The sequence below is a fragment of the Nycticebus coucang genome, chromosome 16 (assembly GCF_027406575.1).
Source record: "Nycticebus coucang isolate mNycCou1 chromosome 16, mNycCou1.pri, whole genome shotgun sequence".
NCBI lineage: Eukaryota > Metazoa > Chordata > Mammalia > Primates > Lorisidae > Nycticebus > Nycticebus coucang.
Genome location: NC_069795.1, coordinates 78,092,884 through 78,105,159, shown reverse-complemented (window position 1 = coordinate 78,105,159; position 12,276 = coordinate 78,092,884). Strand labels below are relative to the sequence as shown.

The 12,276-nt window shown below is 41.1% G+C and overlaps 2 protein-coding genes across 3 annotated transcripts in view; one reads left to right on the top strand and one right to left on the bottom strand.

Moving 5' to 3' along the window:
- The window catches only part of ACAP2 (ArfGAP with coiled-coil, ankyrin repeat and PH domains 2), a 165,206-nt gene that overhangs the window by 142,773 nt on the left and 10,157 nt on the right, over positions 1-12,276 (bottom strand). The window lies entirely within an intron of this gene.
- Positions 10,768-12,142, top strand: LOC128567339 (heterogeneous nuclear ribonucleoprotein A1-like). The gene has a single exon (XM_053564549.1). The coding sequence runs from the start codon at positions 10,844-10,846 to the stop codon at positions 11,804-11,806; it is 963 nt and encodes a 320-aa protein (XP_053420524.1). The 5' UTR covers positions 10,768-10,843; the 3' UTR covers positions 11,807-12,142.

Sequence of the window (12,276 nt, the reverse complement as noted above, 5' to 3'; positions counted from 1 at the left end):
AAAAACTTCAGGGGCTTTATGACGAGAGACTGGTAAGGGCCTGGTAGAGGGTTTCCCTCACAGTTTTAAAAGTTTTATCTCCAGGAACTCTACCAATTCTTCACAAGTGACTGGGAGGAAAATCCCCTCCTGCTTCTGGCAAAGGAAAGGGGAAAAGAACAATTTTGACATACACCAGAGCATTCTGTTTTCTTAACAAGGCCTGCCCTCAAGAAAAACTATATTACCAGAGCCTAACCTACTTAGAAAAAGGCAAACACACAAATCAGCTTCAGCCGCACCCCACCCACCCACTGCCAGCTATCCTGTCCCACCTCAGAGGTTAAAAGAAAATACGAGAAGCACCTGTAATGTTCACAGTCCATGAGCACAGACACACCAAAGACTGAGACCTAGTCCTAGGACAATAGTATACTTCCCTCCCCCCACACCTTACCACTTTAGTAAAGGACTATTTACTATAGTTCCTTCTCCAATACATCATGTCTCTCTCTCAACAAAATCTTACAAAGCATACAAAAATGCAAAAAACACAATTTGAACACAGAAAACAATGATCGGAAAAATATGGCAGATAAAAATATGGCAGGAATCCTGCAATAATCAGATCAAGAATATTTTTTAAAACTTTTGATAATCTAAGGGCTTTAATGGAAAAAATAGACAATAAGCAAAAGAAAGATAATGTAAGCAGAAAGAATTTCCAAGAAAGACTCAAAAAGAAATGATAACAAATGTAACAAATGAAGAACTTTTTTTTTTTTTTTTTGTAGAGACAGTGTCTCACTTTATGGCCCTCTGTAGAGTGCCCTGGCCTCACACAGCTCACAGCAACCTCCAACTCCTGGACCCAAGCGATTCTCCTGCCTCAGCCTCCCGAGTAGCTGGGACTGCAGGCGCCCGCCACAACGCCCGACTATTTTTTTGGTTGCAGTTTGGCTGGGGCCGGGTTCGAACCCACCACCCTCAGTATATGGGGCCGGCGCCTTACCGACTGAGCCACAGGCGCCGCCCCAAATGAAGAACTTTTTGGTCAGGCATGGTGGCTCCCGCCTGTCATCCCAGCACTCTGGGAGGCCAAGGCAGGTAGATAGCTTGAGCTCACCTTCTACACCAGCCTGAGCAAGGATACTTTCTCTCTACTAAAAATAAAAAAATAAAAACCTAGCCAGGCATTGTGGCAGGTAGCTATAGACCAGGAACTCGGAAAGCTGAAGCAAGAGAATGGCTTGAGCCCAAGAGACTGAGGTTGCGGTATGCTATGATGATGCCAGGGCAATCTAGCCCAGTCACTCTAGCCTGGGGCAACAGAGTGAGTCTCTGTCTTAAAAAAAAAAAAAAAAACATTAATACTAGGGGCAATGCCTGTGGCTCAGTGGGTGGTGGGTTCAAACCCTGCCCCAACCAAACTGCAACAAAAAAATAGCCGGGCGTATGGTGGACGCCTGTACTCCCAGCTACTTAGGAAGCTGAGGCAAGAGAATCGCCTAAGCCCAGAAGTTGGAGGCTGCTGCGAGCTGTTATGGAGGGCAATAACATGAGACTCTGTCTCTAAAAAAAACAACAAAAAAAAAAACATTAATAGTAAAATATACATAATGTGAAACTTACTAAATGTAGAATATAAATGTCTTAACACAATAACTAAGAAAATGCCATGAAGGCTATGTTAACCAGTTTGATGAAAACATTTCAAATTGTATATAAACCAGCACATTGGGTGGCACCTGTGGCTCAGTGGGTAGGGTGCCAGTCTCATATACCGAGGGTGACGGGTTCGAACCCAGCCCGGCCAGCTAAAACAATGATGGCAACTGCAACAAAAATAGCCAGGCATTGTGGGGGGCGCCTGTAGTCCCAGGTACTCAGGAGGCTGAGGCAAGAGAATCGTCCTAGCCCAAGAGCTGGAGGTTGCTATGAGCTGTGATGCCACCGCACTCTACTGAGGGTGACAAGGTGAGACTCTGTCCCCCACCCAAAAAAAAAAAAACAGCACATTGCACCCCATGGTTGCATTAATGTACACAGCTATGATTTAATAAAAAGAAATAAAAAATTTTAAAAATTTATAAAAAAGAATATTTGGCTCAGCGCCCGTAGCACAGTGGGTATAGCATCGGCCACATACACTTAGGCTGGTGGGTTCGAACCCAGCCCAGGCCAGATTAAACAACAATGACAACTACAACAACAACAACAACAAAAAAAAAATGGCCAGGCTGGCGGTGTCTGTGGCTCAGTGGGTAGGGCACCGGCCCCATATACGGAGGGTGGTGGGTTCAAACCTAGCCCGGGCAACAAAAAATAGCCGGGCGTTGCGGCGGGCACCTTTAGTCCCAGCTACTCATGAGGCTGAGGCAAGAGAATCGCTTAAGCCCAGGAGTTGGAGGTAGCTGTAAGCTGTGATGCTACAGCACTCTACCGAGGGCAACAAAGTCAAACTCTGTCTCAAAAAAAATAAAGGGCAGCACCTGTGGCTCAAAGGGGTAGGGCGGTGGCCCCATATGCTGGAGGTGGCGGGTTCAAACCCAGCCCCGGCCAAAAAACTGCAAAAAAAAAAAAAAATAGCCAGGCGTTGTGGCCGGTGCCTGTAGTCCCAGCTACTTGGGAGGCTGAGGCAAGAGAATCACTTAAAACCAAGAGTTTGAGGGTGCTGTGAGCTGTGACGCCACAGCACTCTACCCAGGACAACAGCTTGAGACTCTGTCTCAAAAAAAAGAATCTTTTGATAGGCTCATCAGTAGACTGGACAAAGCTGAGAAAGGAATCTCTTATGACAATAAAAACGTTAAAGACTGAAAAGCAAAGAGAAAGGATAAAAAACAGGACATACTACCCAAGAACTGTGGAAAAAATACCAACGGTATAAAATTCACATGCTTGGAACAGCAGAAGAGAAAAGGGAACGGATACAATATTTGATACAATAGACAGAATATCCCCCACATTAACAACAGACACCAAAACACAAACATGGGAAGCTCAAAGAACACCAAGCAGGGTAAATGTCAAAAATGAAAACCAGAAATACCCTACACCTAGGCATATCATATCCAACCTTGAAGGAAGCCAGAGAATAAATATACCTTACCATAGAGGAGCAAAGATAAGAATGACATCCAACTTCTCAGAAACCATGCAAGCAAGAAGAGGGTAAAATATTTAAAGCGTTGAGAGAAAAAGAACGCCCACCTAGAATTCTGTACCCTGCAAATTATCCTTCAAGTGTGAAGAAAGACTTTTCCAGACAAACAAAAACTGAAGGAATATATTCTCAATAGACCTACATGAAATGTTAAAAAGTTCAGAGAAGGAAAACGATATAGGTCAGAAACTTGGATCTACATAAAGAAAGGAAGAGCATTTGCGAATAAATAAATGAAAATAAAATAAAAACTTATGTTTCTTATTCTTAATTCATCTAACAGATAACTGTTCAAAATAGCTTGGTGCCTGTAGCACCGTGGTTATGGCGCCGGCCACATATACTGAGGGTGGTAGGTTCAAACCCAGCCCAGGCCAGCTAAACAACAATGACAACTGCAACAAAAAAATAGCTGGGCATTGTGGTGGGCACCTGTAGTCCCAGCTACTGGGGAGGCTGACGCAAGAGAATCACTTAAGCCCAAGAGTTTGAGGTTGCTGTGAGTTATGATGTCACGGCACTCTACTGAGGGCCAAAAAAAATAATTATAATAGCAACAATGCATTAAATTAAGTATACTTGTGTGTGTGTATAGATAAACCAAAAATTTATACACACATACATATACAATAATGAGGACATTTCAGTCCATTATAGACTACATAAATACAATGGTGATCCCATAAGATTATAATATATCTTTACCACACCTTTCCATGTTTAGGTATGTTTAGATACACAAACACCACTGTATTATAACTGTGTCCAGTATTCAGTACAGTAACATGCTATAGGTTTGTATCCTATATACTGTATATAATCTACGAATGTAGCAGGGTATATACCCTCTAGGTTTGTGTAAGTACACCCTGTGATGTTCACCCAACAAAATAACCCAATGATGCATTTCTCAATGTGCCCATTATTAAGCAGCACATGACTATTATTAAACACACACAGATACATTATACACTCTCATAATGAGTAAAATAGAGACAGCATTAAATGCTGGTGAGGATATGAAACAATAGGAACCCTCTATTGTTGGCAGATATGTAAACGGTACCATCACTGGGGAATGAAGTTTGGCAGTTTCTTACATAGGATTTTTTTTTTTTGAGACATAGCCTTACTCTGTTGCCTGGGCTAGAGTGCAATGGCATCACCATAGGTCACTGCGACCTCAAACTCATGGGTTCAAGTGATCCTCCTGCCTCAGCCTCCAAGTAGCTGGACTACAGGCATTGTGCTAGGCTAGTATTTTAATTTTTTGTAGAAAAGGGATCTCATCTTTGTCCAGGCTGATTTTAAACTCCTGAGCAATCTTCCCACCTTGGCTCCCTGGAGTCCTAGAATTACAAGCATAAGCCATCACCAATTTCTTATAAAGTTAAACATATATTTGCCCTTTGACACAGCAATTCAACTTCTAGATATTTATCTTAAGAGAAATAAAAATCCAACCATAACAAAAAGAATGGTACAAGAATATTCATAATGTTATTCACAATAGCCAAACAATCTATCAACAGGAGAGGGGATAAAGAAATTATGGTATATTCACAAAGGAATATTACATAGCAATAAGAATAAGCTACTGACACAGAATAACACAAATGAATCTTATAGATAAAATGCTAAGTAAAAGTACCAAAAGGTTGAGAATAATGATCTGTTTTATAAACTGCAAGATCCTATGTATAATCTTCTCCAGTAGGCAAAACTAATCTAAGTTTAAAAAATAATCAGAACAGTGGTTGTTTCTGGGTGGTAGGGAAAGCAATCTGGGAAGATGGAAAATATTCTATCTGGTAATAGAGGTATAAGTTAACACATAATATGCAATTATGCATTTCAATGTATGTAAGTCTTATCTCATGAAAAAAAAAAAACTATGAATAATAACGAAGGGAAGCCCAGCATGGTGACTCATGCCTATAATCCTAGCACCCTGGCAGGCCAACGCAGGAAGATCACTTGAGCTCAAGAGTTTAAGACCAGCCTCAGCAAGAGCAAGACCCCATCTCTACTAAAAATAGAAAAATTAGCTGTGAGTGTGGAAGGTGATTATAGTCCCATCTTATTCAGGGGGCTGAGGTAGGAGGATCAGTTGAACCCAAGAATTTGAGGTTGCTCTAAGCTAGGCTGATGCCATGGCACTCTAGCCTGGGGCAACAGAGTGAGATTCTGTCTCAAAATGATGATGATGATGATGGGGAGGAAGGTTAGAAACATAGATGAAACAAGAATGATACAATATTGATATTTATTTAAACTGGGTATTTAACACAATCAACAAAGCAGAGACAACCTTCAGAATAGAAAATATTCCCCTGAGGCAAGAGAATCGCGTAAGCCCAAGAGTTAGAGGTTGCTGTGAGCCGTAAGCCCAAGAGTTAGAGGTTGCTGTGAGCCATGTGATGCCACGGCACTCTACCCGGTAGAGGGCGGTACAGTGAGACTCTGTCTCTACAATAAAAAAAGAAAATATTCCCACGCTATTCTGACAAAGAGCTAATAACCAGAATCTACAAAGAACTCAAGCAAATCAACAAGAAAATAGCAAACAACCCCATTAAAAACTAGATAAGGTATATGAACAGAATCTTTTTTCATGAGGATAGATGAATGGCCAACAAACACATAAAAAAGTGCTCACTGTCTCTAATTATCAAAGAAATGTAATGTAAATCAAAACCACTTTGAGATATCACCTAACCCCAGTGAGAATAGCCCACATCACGAGGTCCCAAAACAACAGATGCTGGAATGGGTTTGGAGAGAAGGGAACACTCATGTACTGTCAGTGGGATGGCAAATTAGCAAAGCTTTTTTTTTTTTTTTTTTTTTTGTAGAGACAGAGTCTCACTTTACCACACCCTCGGTAGAGTGCCATGATGTCACAGGACTCACAGCAACCTCTAGCTCTTGGGCTTAGGCGATTCCCTTGCCTCAGCCTCCCAAGTAGCTGGGACTGCAGGCACCTGCCACAACGCCCGGCTATTTTTTGGTTGCAGTTCAGCCGGGGCTGGGTTAGAACCCACCACCCTCGGTATACGGGGCCGGCGCCCTACTCACTGAGCCACAGGCGCCACCCAGATTAGCAAAGCTTTTATGAAAAGTAATACAAAGAGTCCTTAAAGAACTAAAAGTAGATCTTCCATTTGATCCTGCAATCCCATTACTAGGTATCTACCCAAAAGGGTCATTTTACCATAATAATATTTGCACTCAAATGTTTATAGCAGCTCAATTTGCAATTGCAAAGATGTGGAAACAACCCAAGTGCCCTCCAACCCATGAATGGATTAATAAACAGTAGTGTATATATACCATGGAATACTATTCAGCCATAAAAAAGATGGAGACTTTGTATCTTTTATAACAACCTGGAAGGATTTGGGAGAACACTGGCCTAAGTAAACTATCACAAGAATGGAAAAACAAGCATCACATGTTTGAAACTAGTAGATTAACAACTACTATGTGCTCATATGAGAGAAAAACTCAACTAAATTCAAAAAGAGGGAAGATGGGGAGAAGGTTCAGTAAGTTCCCACCCAACAGATACAATGTACAGGCTCATGGCACACTTCCTAGGTGAAAGATACAGCTATAACTTGGACTTTACCTTAGAAATGCAAACCATGTAACCTAATTGTATGTACCCTCATATTAAACTGAAATGTAAAAATAAATAAATAAGGAGTCATTAATATTTTGTGTAATTTGTACATATTTGAAATTTTCCATAACCAAAAGCAAATGTTTTTTAAGTGCAAAATACCAAGAAAGCAACCAGTTTAGGTTAGAGAGGAAGATGAGAAGTATGAAAATAATATTATCCTATACCAGGGCCCAGCACAGTGGCTCACGCCTATAATCTTAGCACTCTGGGAGGCCGAGGCAGGTAGATCACCTGAGCTCACAAGTTCAAGACCAGCCTGAGCAAGCACAAGATCCCATCTGTAAAAATACCCAGGCATTGTGGTGGGCACCTGTAGTCTCAGCTACTTAGGAGGCTGAGGCAAAGGAATCTCTTGAGCCCAAGAGTTTGATGTTGCTGTGAGCTGTGACACAACAGTATTCTACCAAGGGCAACAAAGTGAGACTTTGTCTCAAAAAAAAAAAAAAAAATCCTCTTATACTAGACATTCCTGGAAAAAAGAAAGATATGAAAATAATAGGTTCAAAAGAGTCAATGTATGACTAACAAATAATGTTCTCTGACTGATGATTTGTTTCTTCCAAGATGATCTACAGTCTACAGGGATTATCTAATCTATCATCAGATTGTGGGAAAAGAAATTCACTTGGTAGGGAAGAGACAAAATCCTCTAACATAATAAAAGGCCCAAAATAAACCCTACATAAGCTATGAAGTTTATCTGATGGATAACTGATAATATTAAGGAACTGTTACTTTTTTCTGATGTGATAATAGTGTGTGGTTATATAATTTTATAAAGTCCTTATCTTTTTAGAGATACATATGTAAATACCAATGGAATTATACACTGTCTGAGACTTACTTCAAAATCATATGGGGAAATGGAGAGGTATTAATAATTGTTAAGACAGGGTAGAGGAATATGGGGACTCAATATATATTTTCTATTCTATCTATTTACCATATTTCATGGTAAATATTCTATGCTTCAAATCTCTAGTAACAGCAATGAGATATAAAATTTTTTTATATAAAATATAAAATTAATTATTTTAAGACATACAACCTAGTGAGTTTTAATATATTCAGAGTTCTATAACCATTAACTACCTAACTTCAGAAAAATCTTCATTACTCCAAAAGAAACTCTATAACCATTAGCAATCACTCCCCATTTCCCCTTCCAACAGCCCCTGGAAACCACTAATCTCTATGGATTTGCCAATTCTAGACATTTCATTTAAATAAAATTATATAATATGTAGTTTTGTATCTCGTGTGTTCATTTAGCAAGTCTTTAAGGTTCCTCCATATCATACCACATATCAGTACTTCACTCTATTTTATAACTGAGTAATATCCCATTGCTTAGATTCTCCATATTTTAATTACCCATTCTCCATGCAGGGTGGGTTCACTTTTTGGCTATGCATAATGCTACTATGAACATCCATGTACAAAGATTTGTGGGCATGTTTTCAATTTCCCTGGGTAGAAACCTAGAAATGGAAAGCCTGAGACATTCAGTAACTCCATTTAACTTTTTAGGAACTGCCAACTGTTTTCCAAAGTGGCTGCATCATTTTACATCCCGATGGGCAATGTATGAGGGTTCCAGTAGCTCCACATTCTTGCCAACATTGGTTAATGTCTGTCTTTTCCAGTATACCCCTCCTAGTGGGTATGAAGTGGTATTTCATCATGGTTTTTATTTGCACTTATTTGCATTGTTGGTTATTAACAATGAATATATTTACATGTGCTTATTGACCATTTGTATGTGCTCTCCGAAGAAACTTTTACTAACATCATTGCCTTTTAATTGGGTTGTCTTTTAACTGTAAAGCTTTATACTCTCTGGATACAAATCCCTTACCAGGTATAATTTGCAAGTTTCTTCTCCCATTTTGTAGATTGCCTTTTAATGTTCTTGATGTGTCCTTTGAAGCACATGTTTTTAATTTTGATGAAATATAATTGATCAATCTTTTCTTTGGTTGCTTGTACTTTAAGATATTATATCTGAGAAACCATGGCCTGATTCAAGGTCACAAAGATTTAACTTTATGTTTTCCTCTAAGACAGCGGTTCTCAACCTGTGGGTCATGACACACAGGAACTGAATTAAAAGGTCGTGGCATTAGGAAGGTTGAGAACCACTGCTCTAAGAGTTTTATTGTTTCAGGTCTTACATTTGTATCTATGTTCCATTTTGAGTTAATTTTTTTGCCTACGGCATAAGGTAGGGCCCTAACTTTATAATTTTCCATGTGGATATTCAGTTGTCCATAGCACCATTTGTCGAACAGGCTATTCTTTCCTCCACTGAATTCTCTCCCATCACAAACTGATTGACCATAACATAAGGATTTATTTCTGGACTCTCAATTCTATTTCACTGATGTATGTGTATTTGTCTATCCTCGTGCCAGTACCATACTGTCTTCATTAAAATCACTGTGTCTGGCGGCGCCTGTGGCTCAGTGAGTAGGGCGCTGGCCCCATATGCCAAGGGTGGCGGGTTCAAACCCAGCCCCGGCCAAACTGCAATAAAAAAATAGCCGGGCGTTGTGGCAGGCGCCTGTAGTCCCAGCTGCTTGGGAGACTGAGGCAAGAGAATTATGTAAGCCCAAGAGTTAGAGGTTGCTGTGAGCCATGTGACGCCACAGCACTCTACCGAGGGCGGTACAGTAAGACTCTGTCTCTACAAAAAAAAACGAAAAAAATCACTTAGTCTAAGTTTTGAAATCGGAAAGTGAATCCTCCAACTGCACTTTTTTTCATGTTTGTTTTGGCTATTCTAGGTCCCATTTCCACAGGAATTTTAGGATCAGGTTTCCAATGTCTTCAAAGAAAACCAGTAAGAATTTTAAAAGAGATTGTATTTAGTTTATAGATCCATTTGGGGAGTATTGCCATCTTAACAACATTAAGCCTTCTGGTCTATGGACATAGAAGGTATTTCCATTTATTTAGGTCCTTAATTTTTTTTTTTTTTGTAGAGACAGAGTCTCACTTTATGGCCCTCAGTAGAGTGCCGTGGCCTCACACAGCTCACAGCAACCTCCAACTCCTGGGCTTAAGCGATTCTCTTGCCTCAGCCGCCCGAGTAGCTGGGACTACAGGCGCCCGCCACAACGCCCGGCTATTTTTTGGTTGCAGTTTGGCCGGGGCCGGGTTTGAACCCGCCACCCTCGGTATATGGGGCTGGCGCCTTACCGACTGAGCCATAGGCACCACCCAGGTCCTTAATTTTTTTCAATGGTGTTATGCGGTTTTCAGTATACGATCTTGCACTTCTTTATTTCTAAGAATTTTACTCTTTTTTATGCCACTACAAATGGATTGGTTTTCTTAGCTAGTATACAGAAATATAAATGATTTTTATAAAGTTATCTTATATCCTGCAGTCTTGCTAACCTTACTAGCTATAGTTGATTTTTTGCGGATTCCTTAGGATTTTCTATATACAGTCATCACTTGGTAACCACCCACAGGGGATTAGAGCCTCCCCAAAACCAAAATCTTTGGATGCTCAAATCCTTATTTAAAATGGCATATTTAGGTTGGGCAAGGTGTCTCACTCCTATAATCCCAGCACTCTGGGAGGCGAAGGCGGGTGGATTGCTTGAGCCCACCGGTGTGAGACCAGGCTGAGCCAGAGCGAGATCCCGTCTCTAAAAATAGCCAGGCGTAGGGTGGTGCCTGTGGCTCAAGGAGTAAGGCGCCAGCTTCATATACCAGAGGTGGTGAGTTCAAACCCAGCCCTGGCCAAACTGCAACAAAAAAAATAGCCGAGCATTGTGGTGGGCACCTATAGTCCCAGCTACAGGGGAGACTGAGGCAAGAGAATAGCTTAAGCCCAAGAGTTAGACATTGCTATGTGCTATGGTGCCACAGCACTCTACCAAATGGGACAAAGTGAGACTCTGCCTCAAAAATAAATAGATACGTTCGTTAGCTTACTCCTTTCTGCCCGTGGACGCTGCCGAGGAAGCATTGTTAAAGTCTCTCTTCCCACTGCCGTCATGTCTAAGTCAGAGTCTCCTAAAGAGCCTGAACAGCTGCGGAAGCTATTCATTGGAGGGTTGAGCTTTGAAACGACTGATGAGAGTCTGAGGAGCCATTTTGAGCAATGGGGAACGCTCACAGACTGCGTGGTAATGAGAGATCCGAACACCAAGCGCTCCAGGGGCTTTGGGTTTGTCACATACGCCACCGTGGAGGAGGTGGATGCAGCAATGAACGCAAGGCCACACAAAGTGGATGGAAGAGTTGTGGAACCAAAGAGAGCTGTTTCCAGAGAGGATTCTCAAAGACCTGGTGCCCACTTAACTGTGAAAAAGATCTTTGTTGGTGGCATTAAAGAAGATACTGAAGAACATCACTTAAGAGACTATTTTGAACAGTATGGGAAAATTGAAGTGATTGAAATCATGACTGACCGAGGCAGTGGCAAGAAGAGGGGCTTTGCTTTTGTTACGTTTGATGACCATGATTCTGTGGATAAGATTGTCATTCAGAAATACCATACTGTGAATGGCCACAACTGTGAAGTAAGGAAAGCCCTGTCAAAGCAAGAGATGGCTAGTGCTTCCTCCAGCCAAAGAGGTCGAAGTGGTTCTGGAAACTTTGGTGGGGGTCGTGGAGGTGGTTTTGGTGGAAACGACAACTTTGGCCGTGGAGGAAACTTCAGTGGTCGTGGTGGCTTTGGTGGCAGCCATGGTGGTGGTGGATATGGTGGCAGTGGGGATGGCTACAATGGATTTGGTAATGATGGAAGCAATTTTGGAGGTGTTGGAAGTTACAATGATTTTGGCAATTACAACAATCAGTCATCAAATTTTGGACCTATGAAGGGAGGAAATTTTGGAGGCAGAAGCTCTGGCCCTTATGGTGGTGGCGGCCAATACTTTGCCAAACCACGAAACCAAGGTGGCTGTGGTGGTTCCAGTAGCAGCAGTAGCTATGGCAGTGGCAGAAGGTTTTAATTATTCCCAGGAAACAAAGCTTAGCAGGAGAGGAGAGCCAGAGAAGTGACAGGGAAGCTACAGGTTACAACAGATTTGTGAACTCAGCCAAGCACAGTGGTGGCAGGGCCTAGCTGCTACAAAGAAGACATGTTTTAGACAATACTCATGTGTATGGGCAAAAAACTCGAGGACTGTATTTGTGACTAATTGTATAACAGGTTATTTTAGTTTCTGTTCTGTGGAAAGTGTAAAGCATTCCAACAAAGGGTTTTAATGTAGATTTTTTTTTTTTTGCACCCATGCTGTTGATTGCTAAATGTAATAGTCTGATCATGACGCTGAATAAATGTGTCTTTTTTTTTTTTTAAATGTGCTGTGTAAAGTTAGTCTACTCTGAAGCCATTTTGGTAAACTTTCCAAAAGTGTGAAGCTAGAATTCCTTCAGGGTGATGCCAGGTTCTATTTGAAATTCATTTACAACCTGCTTG